At 43.4% G+C, this 19,590-nt stretch overlaps 1 protein-coding gene across 1 annotated transcript; it reads right to left on the bottom strand.

Moving 5' to 3' along the window:
* Positions 1-16,832: 16,832 nt before the first annotated feature.
* LOC135975351 (uncharacterized) lies at positions 16,833-19,371 on the bottom strand. The gene is made up of 2 exons (XM_065566015.1): positions 18,397-19,371; positions 16,833-17,402 (listed from the first exon to the last, which is right to left on the bottom strand). The coding sequence occupies exons 1-2, from the start codon at positions 18,971-18,973 to the stop codon at positions 16,927-16,929; spliced, it is 1,053 nt and encodes a 350-aa protein (XP_065422087.1). The 5' UTR covers positions 18,974-19,371; the 3' UTR covers positions 16,833-16,926.
* Positions 19,372-19,590: the final 219 nt, after the last annotated feature.

Raw genomic sequence — 19,590 nt, 5'->3', positions numbered from 1 at the left:
GGATTTAACAATCTAATGTTCAAGTCCCTGCTCTGCCACAGATTTCCTGTGTGGCCTTGGGCAAATCACGTAGCCTCCCTGGGCCTCCCCTTCAGTAAAATGCACATCTTGACCTCACAGGGTCTATAACAGTGGTTCTCAAACTGTGGATCAGGATCCCAAAGTGGGTCGTGACCCTGTTTTAATGGGGTTGCCAGGATTGACGTTAAACTTGCTGGGGCCTGATGCTGAAGCCCCCTGAGCCTTCTGCCTCGAGCCAAAGCTTTCAGCCCTGGGTGGCAGGGCTCAGGTTACAGGCCCCCCGCCCAGGGCTGAAGCCCTTTGGCTTTGGCCCAAGGGCGGCAGGGCTCAGGCAGGCTCAGGTTTTGGTCCCCCGTCCTGAGTTGTGTCATAATTTTTATTGTCAGAAGGGGGTCTCGGTACAATGAAGTTTGAGAACCGTTGGTCTATGAGGATAAAAGTGCTCAGAGACTCTGGTCTTGGGAACATACATGTACTTAAAATAGACAAACCCCATCAAATCACAATGCATGTGTTGTCCTGCCTTTTCCTCCATGATCTGCACATTTCTATGACTGAGTCCTGTTTGTATCAATCAGTTTGCATTTCCCAGTTGCACCTTAAAATATTAAACACATTTTATTTAATTTTCCCCTTGCTTTCTCAACAAGATATCAGTTTGTTCATATCCTTCAAAAAGCCACTGTTTAAAATTATTTTTTTTAAAAACATATTAAATCTTTAATATTCTCCTATGGGTGATTATGTATCTAAGCAGACAAGAGCAGCATGCAAATCTAGTGGCATGCCTGACAAACATAATGCATTTATATTAAATCTATTGTACAGTAAGAATTTTAAGAGAGCAGAGAAAATCATGCAATTGGATTAATATAGAAATTAGACCCTCATCTACCAAAACAGTTAAGCACATGCTGAACTTTAAGCATAAGTAGTCCCATTGACTTCAACTGAGACTACTCACATGCTTAAAGTTAAGCACCGGCTTGCCCACTTTGTTTGTTTGGGGACTTAGAAAAAAGATCTGAAAAAATGAAATCTTTGGGTTGTAACGTGGAACGTAACACATGGAGACACAACACTCCCCATGCAGTCATAAACTAAAGCAGCAATCCAACTCAAGCTACAAACCCTTCAATTTTTACAGGGAGAAGAAAAAAAAGAATGCTGCCACTAACTCCAGGGGTAAATAGTTCATGGATTATTTATTTTACCTGCATTCCTGGTTAAATTGAGTTCAAAATAATTAGATAACCCTGTAAAAGCAATCACTGGTGCTGTTAATTCTCCATAAAGATTTTCTAATGCAATACTCAATAAAAAGGGTTATCTTCTAACGCGAGTTTTGAACAGATTAATATACCTTACTTAAGTTGCACACTGCAGTTGAGTTTAAATGTTTGCTTTGGTTCTAACTAGAACTGAATGGAGGAAGAAAACTTCCTGAATGACCTTAGATTGTCACCTGGAGTTGACTGTACTAGCTCCACCAGTTAACTCAATTGTGATGCTTTAGAGTATTTGTGGCCTTAATTGAGGGACCTAAACAAACAAATTTATCATTGAAGCCCATAAAAATGACAGAATTCATATGGTAGCATTCTTCATTCTCTCCAATTTGTTTCTCTGAAATCCCTGCAGCGATTTATTTGCTGAATATGCGAGTTTTCCCCTTATGAAAATTACAAATTGTTGTCAAGGTTAACGAGTTAATATTCTCATTCAATATTTATTTTATAAGAAGGGGGGGAAGAAGAAGAAGCGCGACTGTTCTTGTACTTTCTTCCACTGCAAAGTCTGGTTTCTTAATCAATATGACAAGGACACTGTCCTTTGGATAATACCCTGAATCATCGGGACTAAAAAATGAGCTTTATTAATCAACAGCCCCTGATTAATTATTATAAAGTGATGCTCATACACTTCTGTACGTTTTAATAATTCCTGCAGAAGGCTAACAATGTCCCCAGTGATTTGAAGGCTTTTGGGTTTGAATTTTTCTCAGCAATGTCACAATAAATAGTCCAAGGGTACTAGTGCTCTCTCACTAATCCAGTCTGTTTCAATCCAGCAAATGAGTAAAACCTTCTTTTTTCCTATTTCCCATCTATAATTCATCATTTGCATACAAAGTAAGAAGCAAGAATCAGCAGTCTCATCAGTTTTCAAAATATCAAGGGACAATGGGGGTGATTTATAGCAGGCTGCATTATCTAGTTCATATAACCAGAATATTTCTGTAAAAATAGACCTATGTAATTTCTCGATAACAGTGGCTATGTACCAGATAAATGTGGTGAAGGTCATTGGTCTGGAGAACTTATAGTAAGTGTCAACTTGGCTAGCTGTTTGCTCTTCTGCCTCCTCACCCCACAAAAGCAAACCATCCCTGTCTTAAAATAGCAACTGTGAGTACCAAAGATACATCGTTATTTAAGGCTCTTTCAAAGCCCCTCAAAGAATATACTTGTCTGCTACAAGTGAGAGGAAAAATGTGCCACCTGTTTCTTCTGCTTTCAATGCACTTTTGAAGAGTGTTACTGATGTAACCTTACTGAAAGGAACAGATGCATCCAGCAGGCAGTCTCTCTTGGTTAGGAAATTATTCAACCCCAATAGTACATCACAAGGTGACCACAATTGGTTTAACATCCTTGTATTCATATCTTAGCGTGCATGAAGACTAGGAGTTCTGAACCCCAGTGATGTATCACCATTGTACAAATAAATGCTACGACAGACAGATCTTAGTTTAAAAGAAAAATATTGGGGCTGAATTAACCAAATGACGATACTAAACTAGCATGAGAGGGGCATTAGTAGCTAAGAACTGTTGGTTTCTAACACTTCTGTTGCTGACTCTGTCTGTGGTCTTGGGTGAGTCATGTAATTTTTTTTTTGCCTCAGTTTCCTATTCTTTAAAATACCTAACTCATAGGTGGTGTGAGAGGATTAATTAGTTCATGTTTCTGAAGCACTGCAAGTGTGCTAGATATTAGACTTCCAGCAGCACCAGTGTCTAGTGTTTGTGCTTAAAAAGAATGCGATGGAAACATACAATGCCCTTTTCACAACCTTCCTGTACGAAACGTTTTTAATTACTAGTCAATGTGCTCATCTATTCTGAGACAAGGCTGAGGATTTCTTCATGGTGAGTTGTCACAGTATGCTCAGGTAACCTATAGGTTACCTGGGTTAAGCACCTCAGTTTCTATTTGAATTCAAGAGTATCAATAATGACTTCTCCACGGTTTTATTAATGCCAGTCAGTGAATAATAAATATTTCATTGCTTTAGAATACTGTGTGACAGGCAGAGCTCCTGCATTTTGCCCTCTAGAAATATGGGTTCTGATCACAGATAACTAAAATGAGATTAGGATGTTAGCTTTCTCTAGAGATAACAGCAGTCTAGGTCATAAAACTACCATATGGCAGATTTGGCAGTCTTTACAGAGGTCCATGGTTTAATTATCACAAAGACAGATTCAGTTCCCCATTTGCAAATGCCTGGGTCCTCCTGCGGCAGGGACTGGCAATGCAATTAAGGGGAAAGCTGTATTGTACTTGGCTGAAACAAGAAGTGACCTTACTGTGGCCAGCGCTGTCACTTCCTAACATTTCACTCATGATTAAGTTTATCTTTTCAAACAAACAACATAAAATGTCAGGTCTCTGGTCTGTTTAACGCGTTGGCGGGAGGGAGGAAGGGGAAGTACAACCCACATCTCTGTATTTTGCACCAAGCCAAACTGGAAAGCACTTGTATTTAAAATAGAGGAAATAGATGGAGGAAATTATCTGGTTAGCGCCTAACTGTGATATATACGTTATAAAATCACTTAGGTGCAGCTTGCGATGTAACTGGCTGATTGTCCCGGGTCAAACACCCTGGTTTTCCAGCCATCACTCCTCACATGCCTCCTGAAGTCCCTTCTCCCCAGCTCAATCTGATACCATCAAACCAGCACTACCATCTACCCCATATCAATATCGCTAGCACTGGTTCACCCTTAAGGGCTTTTACCAGTATTCATCCATCTAAAGCTGTCTTGCATCATCTGGTACCTCCTCCCACTCCTGATTAAATGGGGACAACATTCTGAACCTCTCTCTAAATGCACTTCCTACAACCATTCTTCAGTCAGTTTTGGGTACTCAATGGGCATGGTCCCTATTTCCTAAACCTTCTCTCACCCAGACGTTCAAAAGAAAACATAAAAACCAAAGCCTTGTGTAGTCTCTACGCTGGAGTTTTTCCAGCTGCAAAAATTATACTCCCTAGAGATTCTGCATAAATCTTCAAACCCTCCCCTTAGCTACAGATCAAGCCTGAAAGCAGTTCCAGTTTTGCATGTGTTTGTTTATGTCAATAGGGTCCATTTATGTCAATAGAAAACAATGTCTTCCACTAATAGAACATACTTCCTAAGACAAGTCAGCTTCCCTTAGCTGCTTACACCTGAACTCACTTCATGAAGGACTTGGATTTTCCACACTTCTTTTCCAATCTCTAGATCTAGCTTCATATAAAATCTAAACTGCTGCACACCCATCTTCCAGGTGTTTTGATTTGTAGCCCCCACATCCTGTTCTGCGGCGTTAGCACTTGTCTACTTGATGTGGCCACAGTTTTAACTGGTGTTACGTCTCAGCCAAGAGAGTTAGGAGGCACCTTTGGATCCCTCACTTCCCTATGTGTGCTACCCCTAGGGCAGATCACAACACAGGGGAAGAGCTGTCACCTGGGAGCCATTATTTCCCCTCCCAAGTATGTGGACGTGGAGTGGCTAGAGCCTTGACTCTACCCTACGGTGCTGTGGGCAGCCCAGCTGTGCTAACGCAGAGGGAGAAGTAATCTGCACCAGGTATAAGGTTGATACAGATTTCTTCCTCTCAGGGCAAGAGTGGATGCAGGGCCCAAATAGTGACTGAACTCTGACTAGGGGCTTGGCTACACTTGCAAGTTAGAGCGCATTAAAGCAGCCTCGGGCGCCCTAACGCCTGATGTGTCCACACTGGCAAGGCACTTAGCTGCAGCCGGAGCGCTCCTGGTAATCCACTTCCACGAGAAGCATAAAGCTTGCTGCGCCCTGGCTGAAATGCCCGGGCATCAGTGTGGATGACGTGTCGCATTACTGCGCTGTGATTGGTCTCCAGAAACATCCCATAATCCCCTGAAGTCAAGTGGCCACTCTTGTCATTGTTTTGAACTCGGCTGCAGGCATGCGGATATCCCCTTTCAAAGCTCCGTTTCTGACAGCCGGCATGCTTATCTGCTCCGGGACAAAGCAAGCCATTATTGTGGAATGCCGCTGTTGTGAATGTTTGTGAGAGAGAGAGGCGGGGAGAGGGGGAGTCTGCTGCTGTCTGAACTTACATGACCGCATGCTGACACACTCTCTCCCCCCACAACACACTCCCTGTCACACTCCATTCCCCCCCGCCCCCATTTGAAAAGCACGCTGCAGCCACTTGCACACTGGGATAGCTACCACAATGCACTGCTCTCTGTGGCATTACAAGAGCTGCTAATGTGGCCACACCAGTGCGCTTGCAGCTGACTTTGTAAATACACAGCAGCATTTTCCATGCTGCGATCTCCGAAGGTAGTTTTAACTCCCAGTGCTCTACATCTGCAAGAGTAGCCAAGCCCTACATTTCTATTTACATATGAAGTCCATTATTTTACCAAAATGTGGTAGTAAAAGATTTGACAACAATGTTCATCAAACATAAAACACTTAACAAATCATGCCCTCTTACAGGCTCTTTCTAACATGTTACAAAAGGGAAACACACTACTGGTCATTATTTGTAAGGCACTCATTCTAGTGAGTACTGCAAGGTTGAATTTAATTCACAGTGGAAATTAACAAGAGATTTGTCATTCTTTTTTGCATGTAATATTGAGAATAGTAAATTGTAGCAGTGAGATAATTGCTTTCAAATAATTACATGATACATTAAGGATGGAATTTTCAGAAGTCCTTAAGTGTTTTAGGAAGACAAGTGCCACTGACAGTGAATAGGACTTGTGTTCCTAAGTCACTTACATGCTTTCAATCAATGGGACTTGTGTTTCTAAGTCACTTAGGTGCTTTTGAAAATCCCACCCATATTTTGTAAAGTATACAGAGATTTGTGAAATACAGAAAGCGCTAAATGTTAAAAATCTAACTTAAACTCATGGAAAATAACTCTTGGAAATTCAGTGTTAAAAATATCACTTCACCTAAAATGCAACCTGTTGTGGGTCAGTGTTACCACACAAATTGTATCATCATTATAACCTTCCCTATTTTTAACTCCCTGCAGTACCTTGGCATGGTACAATATACTGTAGTGGAAGCTCCATTTGCCTATGTCTTGGTCAATTTCACATGAATCTTTGAAGGCAAAAAATATCTTCAATACATAGAGTTTTACAGGTATAGCCCTGATTAAAAATGACATGTTTGAGGTACATATGCCAGATCATCAAGATGCAGCATTGCCAACCACAAGCATTCAAAAAACATGAGCCAGCCCCCCAAAATCATGAGAATGGCTTTAAAATCATGAGATTTTAACAATTAATCAATTTGGGGTCCTTTATATTTGCCTTCTAGGTTTTGGATCTTTATGATATACTCATGTCCTCTTTTTAAACTTTTTTTCCTGAAACCATGAGGGCTAGAAACTTCATTTTTAAAAATGAAAATTGAGATTCTCATGTATTCCCATGAATCGTGGTGCTGGGGCTTTAAAAATACACCAAATACGACAAGACTCATGATAAAATTATGTGAGTTGCCAATGCTGAGGATGATACATCAGTAAGAATTTCAGCACCGCTCAGGTTTTAGCTTAATGGGAGTTTTATCTGACATCAGAAGTTAACCCATTATTAATAACCTCCTTGGTTCCTTATGAATGTTCATCGTATATCCTGAAAATAATCATCTGTGTTGCCAAACACACAGAAGTACTGTTGACATTTTTTTTGACACAGTGTTGTTGGTTTTTAATTCTGGTAGCACCTAAAAACCTTGGTTGTGGACCAGGACTACTTTGTTCCAGGCACTATACAAACACCAAACAAAAAGATAGTCCCTGGCCCAAAGAGCTTACAGTCTCAGTAAGCTAAACAGTAGATCTCTAATTTCTCCTTTGGGGTGTTTTGGAAAAAAGAAATGCAATAGGACCAAAGTCTGAACAACATTCCCAGTTAGTATTTTTCTTAACATTGTTTGTAGTGACACCAATTCCCTATTTACTTGCGTAGTTAGCAGCAGCAGCCCAACAAATTCATGCTAACATTAATGTAAGCAGAGATAATGCAGACTTTAAAATCCAGCCTATGGAAAATGAGAGCATGATGTCAATGTAAAAATCAAACAACCTCAGTGGAAATCTGTGGAGGCTAAAAAAAGAAAAAGACGCTAGCGGAGAATGGTGACATAGGTTATTACAGAATTAGCATGAAGAACTGCATGGTGTTTTACAACAACGTGCAAAGCAACTATGGAAAAATATACAATAGGGAAAATACTGTTCTGGTCAAGAATGGGATAGATAATCAACAAGATCTATTCCATTGCTTATTTCCAAGATTTTATGGTAAACACAATAACCTCTTTGGAATCAAACTTCCTTCATTCTGCCTCTAACATCATCACCAGTAATAAATATTTTGTAATTAGAATTTAGCAGACAATGTTGTTAATGACAGGTAAGTACCCAGATATTATAGTGATGCCTGATAAGTACCCTAGATAGAATAAAACCCATAGATGGCACTGGCTCTGGGATATCAAAAGTAGTTTAAAAAATTGCTTTCACCACGAAAGTCAGCAGATAGATTCAAATCCACATATGGAACAGGTATGTTCTGTAAAAAGGGCTCCGTTTCACAGAGTGACTTCCTGGCCATAACACATGTAGTAAGCAGGCATAAAAATGGATATATAAAGAAGCAAAGAAAATTGGGTAATACAAAAAAAAGTTTAAAATGTTAGACTGTATGAGAGTTCCTTGCAGTCATAGACCAAATAACACAAGACCAGGAATCAGCTGGTTATTTCAATTGTAAGGCACCATATGTTCTTTGTTGTGTAAATTATGACCAGATGCATTAGACATGAGACTGATGACAACTCACCCCAGATGTACATGACTAACAATAATGATGGGCCTTACGTGTCATGGTATATTTTTAACAAACTATACATAACAATTAAGAAAAAAAATTATAACTAAATGTGACTCCATCATTTTCTGGCATGTTGATTCTAAAATAAGTTCAACTTGCAACTCGCCTTTTTGCAAGAACACTTCATGAGGAAAAGCCCATGGTTTTCTTTTCAAAAGAATTAAAAATAAAAGCTAAAAAATATAAAACTAGCTAATTTTACAGGTCAGATTCTGCACACTACACATCCATATGGATATCATTGTGTGGACATTCACAGGATACTTGAGGGATTTGGTCATTCAGCTCTAACTTGCCAATTCTGTGAAGTCAAGTAGCATAAAGTATCTTTCCATCAAGACAAACTTTTATGAAAAAAAGGATGTAAAAGGCAGAGACTCACTTATGAGAATTGCCTCTTTGCCATATCTGATTACAGAGACAAGGCAATGAATGAGCCATTTTAAATAACTTAAATTTCATGAACTCATGAGGGTTAGGAAGTTTACTGGTGACAGATGCTAAATAAAACGATCTGTCTCCCACTTAAGGTTACTGGTTTCCTGCAGGATACATAGTTGTACCATTAACAGGTGGAAATCCATGACTGATATGTTTTCCTTAAAGACGATAATGTAATTACTTGATGAAAACTGTCCTTTCCTTGTGATTGTGTGTTTTTGTTTGTTTGTTTGTTTTATTTTTTTACAAAAAGCTTTGTGCAAGATGCTGAACTTAGATAACTAGACCAAACATGGGCTCTGAAAATATGTTAGACCCTTATCCATCAAAGTAGCTTATCTTTAAGCTCTGGAGTAGTTCCACTGAGTTCAATGGAACAACTTGCATGTTTACAGTTATGCATGTGCTCAAGTACTTTGCTGGATTGGGGCCATAGTTTGCTATGACTCCCAAAACTTGAAAAGATCACAGCCTAGTGATTCTGTTGCCCTTTGTGCATTGTCTATTGGAAGATCCCCCCCTCCCCCTTATTAGAGTTACTAATTTGCTGTGGCTTGTATCTCTCACCTTTAACAATCAGATTGTTTCAGATGCCAAGGTACTCTGTACAGTACTACTTAGATTGGTCAAAAGAATGCAAGGTAGCAAGAAGAGCTATTAATTCAGGGAGAAGAACAAAAAATCAGATATAACCAAGAATGGTTTCGATTCTTATGTGTCAGAATATCCTAATTCAAACCCAAGTGGGAACCCACCCTTCTAGGGGATTCACACAGCTCCAGGTAAACAACTAATGAGCAGCCTGCCAGTTTCATTTTTATCAAGAGCCCTCTGAGATTCAACCGTGCCATTTCATAAAATATGCAGATGATAGTGGAGGGAGAATAGCAAAGGCTTTGAAAATGATTCACACAACCTAAAAATGATGTTGAAAAGGGAGGAATTAAATATTCACAAAGTGAGAGAAATTAAGGCATATTAACTGTTAGAATGTGGAAATGAAGTGACTAACATGCACAGAGATGATGAGAACTAGATGATTACAGATCTGTCAAAAGTTTCTAATTCTGACATAGTGTGATGTCGAGGTGCTAGCTGGCTGGTAAGGGCAAAAAAATAGGTATGGGACAAGTAAGGCAAACCTGACAGATCAGAGTCAAAGGCAGTAAGACACTGCAGTGATTAACATTAGACTCAGTCCTGTATCAAGGGTGAACTTTAAGCTTGCAAAATGAATACTAATTATAGTTACAAAACAGAGCACAAGGGGTTTGATTCATCAGCTGTGGAAAGGGTGGTGTAATGATTTAGATGCAAAAAATAGTCACCTGGGGCCAAATTTGTCTCACCATTGGGTTCTGTAGGCTTACGCTGGGGACGAATTTGATCCCTGGGATGTATAAGTGAGATGGAATTGTAATTTGCACACTTCTGTAATTCACTATTAGTGTAACAAGTTCTAACTCCACTTGGTTGGTGAGTTGGGGGAAAGGAAAGAGCAGGCATCATTTCTGCAGAGGCAGATATATTGAAGCAAGGGTAGTTGAAGAGGTAGGAAGAGCGTCTAACCTGAGTATCTAATTAAAGTAGGCTCTTCCCCCAGTCCTAGTTTAACCTGGATACAGTTCTACCTTCTTCACAGCATAAAGTATCTGCCTCAGCTCAGACACTCATATTTACAATCAGCTACATTGGAAAAGTGATCTCCCAAAAACCATTCCGAAACCATGAGATAATTTTTTTTAATACTATCTTTAAATCACGTGGTGCACACCTGCTAGCCCTACAATAGGTAGATCTATGACTTGCCTGAAACTGTTCACGGTGGTCACCAGAAACACAATCACATTCCCTTTGGCTGCAAAAACAACTTATTGTGCCCATCTATGGCCCACTGAATACTGTTGTTGCTTCATGGCGCCATGACAATCACAGGTACAGAAAGATGATTGGTCTTTACTGTGATCACATTATATGAATTGGCATCACTCCCACCCCTGGATATATCCATCTCACAGATGGATTGTTCACCAATGAATACCATTCATCCACTGCACCCTGAAAGTAGTTTACATGTAAGAGTGTCCTTTAATCACAGTGTGCATGGCAGAAATTAAATCAGTACCAGGTACTTTAGATGCAAACCTGCTAGCCAGATTTCTTTGATGGGCCAGATTTTAAAAAAAAATTAGGTATGTGCAAACACACAATTAATATGCATGTGCTATTACCATGACAGCACATACAACTCAGGCAAAGGCACATGCAGATTTACCTCGTTAGCCATTTGTGCACACAATGATGCAATTTGTGAGTGCAATCTTCTTTAGTATAAGGCAGTTTGAAATTCAATAGGGTTAGGTATCTCTCGTAGGCTCCTTTCAAAATGACAGCCTTGGGGTATGTCTACAGTGCAATGAGACGTGATTAGAGCACGTGTAGACATACCCACACTAGCTTTAATCTAGCAGAAAAGCTATGGCAGCAGAGGCAACCCCTGGGCAGGGCACGTGGAGTCACATGTCCCCTCCCCCCCCATTTGCTGCTTGGTCTTGTACTGAGCATGTTCACATGGACTGAGTATTCTCAGTAACATCTGCTGAAGCCGCTGCCCTCATTCGGCTCCCCTTCCCCCACTGTCTGCAGGTATGGGTCATCTCTGTGTGGCTGCATAGATAACAGCTGTCCAAGTAAGAACTTAGATGCTTAGGCGGCTTGTACAGTTTGCACTGAAACCTGTGCTGCTGCGGCTTCACTGCGGTTAATACTAGATTAAAGCTAGCTCAGGTATGTCTATACGTCCTCGCTCCACCCAGATTGTACTATAGACATACCTTTAAATTGTAAGGTCTTTTGGGCATGGACTGTCCATTTAGTATCATGTACAGCCCTGGGAACATTGTCAATGCTTAACAAATCACTATGATTTAGATTGCATGAGTATCCCCAGTGTGCTAGTTGACTTCCGAACACACACAAGAAACAGTACCTAAACTGAAGAGCCTGTAGACTAAAATATAAATAAATAAAAATAATTGTGGCAATTGTGCATGCCAGTTAGGCATGGAAATGTGTATGCATTTTGCATATTTAATTTATTAGAAAACCTGTACTATGTTCATGATCAAGTGGTGAAAAGACTGAGTTTGGTGAGGTGGATGTTCTGAATATATTAGGTATGTAAAGCAGTATTGTGGCTCCTCCAAACTAGAATTAGTGGTAATTATTATATAATATGTAATGATGGGATTTAAATGGCTAACACATTTTTTCTGCTGAGATCATTTAGACATGATTCATATAAATGATTAAATTAATAGATCTTTCTCTTTAAGACTGCTAGGCAGCTTAAACTAGATTTCTCAACAGAGACTGATCCCAGAAAAATAGTATGAATAGAGACTTAATAAAAATCAAAAGAGGAATTTCTGGGTCAGTGTGTAAATGCGTACTATAGTTTGAGGAAATGTCTACAGTCATCTTTCCCCACATTCAAATGTTATCTAGAAATAACCCACCAAGGACTTTAGAAGGTGAAAGAATAAGAAACCCAACTTTCCCCAAAAGAATAGAATGGTAAAATGTACTGGAAGACGGGGACTTAAAGGATCACTGTCTACTTAGTTTAGGCTTAAACATTAGGCTTTTTATAAAACTCAATGATTTTACAAAACCTAATATGAATGGAATGTTTTTCCTTCTTTTAAATCAAATTTCAATAAGATAAATTCCACCCCCCCACCCATATATTCAGGTCATTCCTCTGCAGTGTTGCAAGCCTACACATGAGAGCATTGTGATAATTAGTAAGAACAAGGACATGAAACTGACTACTTGTGGGATTTACAAAAGAGCCTAAGGGAGTTAGTCACCCAAATCCTAGCAAAACTCAATGGGAGTTGAGTGCTTAAATCCCTTAGGCACCGTTGAAAATCTTAGCCTAAAAGTACAAGTAAAAATGCCCTGGCTGAGATTCTCTGCTGTGCCCCTGTGAGTAGGTCTACACTGCAGCTGCGGGTGAGCCTCTGAGCCTGGTAGGCAGATTTGTGCTAGTGGGGCTTCAGCTAGCACACTAAAAATATCAGTGTGGCCATTGCAGCTCTGGCAGAGATCCGGGCTTGAGACCCATGGAGTTTGTTGGGCTTGAGAGCCCAACCTACCACCTGAACTCCAATATCCACACTGCTATTTTGAGCATGCTTCAGCCAGCTAGGGCAAGACTGTCAACTCGAGCAGGGAGGTTTGCTCCCACCTGCAGTGCAGACAGACCCTATGAGGCTTTAATCCACTTTGCACCCTCCTGATTCTGGCCTGCTCTACAGCCCCCCAGAATAAATGAAACATTGGTGGGGGCCCTGGCAAAATAACAGCAGCCTCCCAGGGCTGCCTTGTGTGCCCTAAGCATTACCGGGAACTTCCCCAACAGTGTGTGCTGTGGCCTCACCCCAATACACTCCTCCCACCCATGGAATGTCCTCATGCCAGGGGGCCTTTGAAGGCAGCATTGTGGCGGTCTTTCTCAGTTCCTGTGCTGAGGGAATCCTCTACTTTGGATCCATGGCTTTTAGAGCTCTTTTAGACCACTCCAGCCCTTTTACCTAGCATAAAGGGGCTGGAGTGGGGGGTGAAGATCTCACCTAGAGAGATTAAGCTATTTACTCAAGGTTTTACACAGAGTGTTACTGCAGAGGAAAGGCTAGAACCTGGAATTTCTTACTCATGATCCCCTACTCTAACCACTAGTCCTCAAACTCTCTTGTAGCCATGAACTGTCCCATTCTGCATTTAGGCTGCAACAGGGAAGATGAGACTTCCCAATTCCAAAACTAGCCCGAGGCATTCCCAAGTCTGTTTACTTTATATTAGCACAATTAATAATCAGGGATAGAACTGTAGCAGCTTGCTGTATATCAGCCATTCTGTTGGGAAAGGCCTGTCATCTTCTAGTTTTCTTTTACTCAGACTGAGAAAATGATAGGTCACCAGTGTCCTGGAGTACCACTCAGAAGATATCATATTTATTCTAGCTACAGCTTTGAATCAGTGCTATTCACACTGCAAAGAATTTCATTCCATAAAGCATATTTTGTCTTCATTTTTCATATTCCTCAGAATAGAACATATGGTGATCTGTTTAACTCTATCCCACAGGGTTACCCCAGTGCTATATACCAAGTGGTCTTCTATTTTTACTGTTGAATTCATGTTCTTTCCTTATCCTAAATATTTCACTTTTGTGCTTCGGATGTTAAAAATACCTGAAGCTGCAAGTCTGGCCTATTTACTACAGGATTCATGACTCATGCACTCTACTGAAATCTTGAAATATCACAGAGGTATTATTCACAGGGCGTCCAGCAAAAAGAATGGTGAAATCTGCTCTTCAAGGATTCCGGAGTCAAACGCTTTAGTATAACTGTTTGTGGAGCTTTATTTTTCAGGAAAAAAATTAGTAGGGAAACCTTTACTTTGCATAAAGTTTAAGACTGACTCTTTTGGGAGAGGAGGGGACACAAATGTTGCCAGTACTGGAATGTCCAGTCAGCCTTGTAATTTTGGTGCTATATTTCAGAAATGCTGAATGTTTCTCCAGATCCCAATTCTGTTCCTGCTCCCCTCCTACTCCAGTCTTTGGTGGCATATAAAAAGCTGACACCATGTCTTAAATAGCTCAGAGATTTTTGTCTCTAGTCTTTCTGATGGAATTTCAGTATGGAAGGTAGCAATGGGATATCCAGACTTCCACTTCGTGATGTAGCTATTATTGATGGATCAACCCAGTGATCAGAATTGGAGGATGTTCAAAGCTAACTTACCAATGCAGGAACAACATAATTTTTTTCTGAAAACTGGTCTCTCTGGCCTTGTCTACACTACGAGAGTAGTTCGATTTTACTTGCATCGAATTTTTGTAATCGATATTGCAAAGTCGAACGTGTGTGTCCACACTAAGGACAGTAATTCGACTTTGTGCGTCCACACTAACGGTGATAGCGTCGACATTCGAAGCGGTGCACTGTGGTCAGCTATCCCACAGTTCCCGCAGTCCCCTCTGCCCATTGGAATTCTGGGTGTAGCCGGCAATGCCTTCTGGGTAACAAAATGAGTCGAGGGTGCTTTTGGGAAACTGTCGTCATCCGTCCATCACTCCCGCCCTCCCTCCCTGAAAGCGCCGGCGGGAAAACAGTTCGCGCGCTTTTCCAGTCATTGACAGCGCGGACGCCACTGTACTCCGAGCATGGAGCCCGCTGCGACCATCGCTGCAGTTGTGGCCGCTCTCAACGTCTCGCAGCTTATCATAAAGGTTTCCCTGAGGCAGATGCAGAAAAGTCAGGCAAGGAGGCTACGGCACCGCGGTGATGTCCTGAAGTCTGAGAGTAGCACAGACCTGTCAGAAAGCAGGCGACCCAGCGCCGAGGACATCACAGTGGCAATGGGTCATGTTGATGCCGTGGAACGGCGATTCTGGGCACGGGAGACAAGCACTGAGTGGTGGGACCGCATAGTGCTGCAGGTCTGGGATGAATCCCAGTGGCTGCGAAACTTTCGCATGCGGAAGGGAACTTTCCTGGAACTTTGTGAGTTGCTGTCCCCTGCCCTGAAGCGCAGTGACACCCGGTTGCGAGCTGCACTGAGTGTACAGAAGCGAGTGGCCATAGCCCTGTGGAAGCTTGCAACGCCAGACAGCTACCGGTCAGTCGCGAACCAGTTTGGGGTGGGCAAATCTACCGTGGGGGTTGTTGTGATGCAAGTAGCGAAGGCAATCGTTGATGTACTGCTGCCAAAGGTAGTGACCCTGGGAAACGTGGAGGCGATCATAGATGGCTTCGCAGCGATGGGATTCCCAAACTGCGGTGGGGCCATAGATGGAACTCACATCCCTATCCTGGCACCGGACCACCAGGCCACCCAGTACATTAACCGAAAGGGATACTTTTCCATGGTGCTGCAAGCACTGGTGGACCACAGGGGACGTTTTACCAACATCTACGTGGGATGGCCGGGCAAGGTTCATGACGCTCGTGTTTTCAGGAACTCTGGTCTGTTTAGACGGCTGCAACAAGGTATTTACTTCCCGGACCACAAAATAACTGTTGGGGATGTGGAGATGCCTATAGTCATCCTCGGGGACCCAGCCTACCCGCTAATGCCCTGGCTCATGAAGCCCTATACTGGCGCCCTGGACACTGAAAAAGAACTCTTCAACTACCGGCTGAGCAAGTGCAGAATGGTGGTGGAGTGTGCTTTTGGCCGTCTCAAGGGGAGATGGAGAAGCTTACTGACTCGCTGTGATCTCAGCGAAACCAATATCCCCATTGTTATAGCAGCTTGCTGTGTGCTCCACAATCTCTGTGAGAGCAAGGGGGAGACCTTTATGGCGGGGTGGGAGGTTGACGAAAATAGCCTGGCTGGTGATTACTCACAGCCAGACAGCCGGGCGATTAGAAGAGACCAGCGGGAAGCGCTGTGCATCCGGGAGGCTTTGAAAGCAAAGTTCCTGAGTGAGCAGGGTAACCTGTGATTTTATAGTTTGTGTACTGAGAAGCTAAACCTGCCCCCGTTTCTTTACCCAGGTAATGTTGACTATCCTATCCAGTTACATACCCCCTTCACCCCCCCTCCAACACACGTGTCGAAATAAAAATAGTTCTACTTTGTTAAAGCACACCGTTTTCTTTAATACTGTTTTAGCGGGAATTTTTTAAAACTGGGACGCAGACTGTGGTGCGGGGCGGGTCTAGTGTTGTGATGCGAATGCAGCTTCTAAACTCAAGGATTGACAGGCTCCGCTGCGGTGGGATGCTTGTTTCAACGGAGCCTGTCAACCCTCCTGATCGGGACTGTGTGTATGGGAGGTCTATTTGACTTTGTGGCAGGGGGAGGACGGTTACAGATCCCATGCTGTGTGGCTCTGTGATCCTGTCTAAGGACCGGCGCTTAAGATCTGTAACTGCCCTCCCCCGCCACAAAGTCACAGAGCAACCCACCCCCCCCAACATTACATCAAAACAACCTCCCAGACTAACCGGGGCAACTAGTCACTGCATCACTGCACTGTGTATGTGCCCTGCTGCTGTGCCTGCCCCCGACTATGTACCCTGCCAAAGGAGACTGTCCTGTCCAATTTCCAACCCCCTTTCCCCTCCTCCTCCAAAAGAACATGATTGAAACAGTAGTTAACAGAAACGAATTTTTTATTATCAACTACACATGGCATTGGGAGGTGAAACTTGGACGTGGGCTTGTGTCAGGCGGGAAGGAAAGAACTTTTCAAATTTTGGGAAATGAGAGCCTTCTGCTACTAGAGCTCTCTGCAGGGGTGGAGTGAGAGTTAGCAGGGACTCTGCCGCCTCTCCTTCTTTGCACTTTGGGTGAGGTGGGTATGGGACTTGGTGGCGGGGGAGGGCGGTTAGAGATGGACTGCAGCGGGGCTCTGTCCTCCTGCCTCCGTTCCTGCAGAACATCCACAAGGCGCCGGAGCGTGTCCGTTTGCTCCCTCAGTAGTCCAAGCAGCGTTTGAGTCGCCTGCTGGTCTTCCTGCCGCCACCTCTCCTCCCGATCCATGTTGGCTTGGTGCATTCGGGTCAAGTTCTCCCGCCACTGGGTCTGCTGTGCTGCCTGGGCTTGGGAAGAGGCCATAAGCTCAGAGAACATGTCCTCCCGTGTCCTCTTCTTCCTACGCCTAATCCGCGCTAGCCTCTGGGAGTGTGATTCCAGGCTAGGTTGTGAGACAGTCGCAGACGGGGCTGTGGAAATGGGAAAAAGGGAGTGAATTCCTCTGAAAGATAAATGTAGTTGTGAACAAAGAACATAGTCTTTCTCTGTGAACAAGACCATGCACAGCACCTTTCACATGCGCACTCAGCACAAGGTCGAATTCTCGGCCTTCGCATTCTGTGCCTGGGGTCTTGAACAGCACATTTGAGAAGCGAGGCAGCACAACGGAATTTCTGTTGCAGGCAGACATGGTAAGCCGTACACTTGTGGCAGTTTAAAACTTTTATATTACCACTGGCCTCATTTCACATTTAAATCAATGTCAGTCCCTGCTGCCAGCAATCCGGCAAGCGGGAACTCTGCCCCTGTCCCACCCCCTCGCGGCTGTCCCCGGGAATGATCCCTTTCGGCTGCCCCTCTCCCGCCTCCACCGCGTGGCTGCAAACCAGCGGTGACAGTTCTGTAAAGGAACGGGAAAGCAGTCCCAACACTAACATTCCCCTACCTAATTAAAAGCAGGTCACCATGGCCGACATCACCCTGATGAGGATCTCCGAGAGCGACAAAGAGAGAATGCTCCGGGAAAGCCTCCAAAGACCAGGGCCGTATGCCGCCCTGCTGTGCAGAGCAATGATCCCCGAGTACCTGATAATCTCGTGGCGCGGCAACGTGTCGTACTTCGGAGGACCCAATAAGGCCGCTCTCCCCAAGAACCTCATGCAACGGCTTTCAAGTTACCTCCAGGAGAGCTTCATCGAGATGTCCCAGGAGGATTACTGCTCTATCCCCGCACATATAGACCGCATTTTACTGTAGCTGCAGTAGCAGGGAATACACAGTAGAGCGGCTTGTGCAGGACAATCACTGAAAACCGGACATTGCTAGATTTCTTTTCAAAACTTGCACTGCCCCTTACTAAACCGTTAAGCGCCTAGGGCACACTAATCATGAACAACCCATTCTTTTAATTGTTAATATTCCTGTTTTGTTAAAAATAAATGTTTAGATGTTTACAACACTTACTGGCTGATCCTTCACCAGATTCTGTGTCCGGGGTAATGGCTGGGGACGCTTCGTAGGGGATCTCTGTAAGGGTGATGAAGAGATCCTGGCTGTCGGGGAAATCAGCGTTGTGAGAGCTGCCAACTGCCTCGCCCTCCTCATCTCCTTCCTCATCTTCCCCGTCCCCTAACATGTCTGAGGAACCGGCCGTGGACAGTATCCCATCCTCAGAGTCCACGGTCACTGGTGGGGTAGTGGTGGCGGCAGCACCGAGGATGGAATGCAGTGCCTCGTAGAAACGGGATGTCTGGGGATGGGATCCGGAGCGTCCGTTTGCCTCTTTGGTCTTCTGGTAGCCTTGTCTCAGCTCCTTGATTTTCACGCGGCACTGCGTTGCATCCCGGCTGTATCCTCTCTCTGCCATGTCTTTAGAGATCTTCTCGTAGATCTTTGCATTCCTTCTTTTGGATCGCAGCTCGGAAAGCACGGACTCATCGCCCCACACAGCGATGAGATCCAAGACTTCACGATCAGTCCATGCTGGGGCTCTCTTTCTATTCCCAGACTGCACGGCCATCACTGCTGGAGAGCTCTGCATCGTTGCCAGTGCTGCTGTGCTCGCCACGATGTCCAGACAGGAAATGAGATTCAAACTGGCCAGACAGGAAAAGGAATTCAAATTCAAATTTTCCCGGGGCTTTTCCTGTGTGGCTGGTCAGAGCATCCGAGCTCGCACTGCTGTCCAGAGCGTCAACAGAGTGGTGCACTGTGGGATAGCTCCCGGAGCTATTAGCGTCGATTTCCATCCACACCTAGCCTAATTCGACATGGCCATGTCGAATTTAGCGCTACTCCCCTCGTCGGGGAGGAGTACAGAAGTCGAATTAAAGAGACCTCTATGTCGAACTAAATAGCATCGCAGTGTGGACGGGTGCAGGGTTAATTCGATTTAACGGCGCTAACTTCGACATAAACGCCTAGTGTAGACCAGGCCTCTTAATTGTGGGTTTCCAAATGAATCCATTTAGATTCATTTTATCCTGGGGCTCAGGCTCAGTATGATAAATTAAAAACTGTTCTGCATCATATTATCCTTTATTTATCTTAGTAGCAAAAATAGCCTATTAAGGTTTTTGAAAAGCATTGATTGGCATAGAATGCATGTCATTGTGCAGCACAGCATAAGCGAAACACTTTTCAAAAAAGCTAAAAGAA

Source organism: Chrysemys picta, chromosome 13 (assembly GCF_011386835.1).
Source record: "Chrysemys picta bellii isolate R12L10 chromosome 13, ASM1138683v2, whole genome shotgun sequence".
NCBI lineage: Eukaryota > Metazoa > Chordata > Testudines > Emydidae > Chrysemys > Chrysemys picta.
This window is presented reverse-complemented; position numbering and strand designations above follow the sequence as displayed.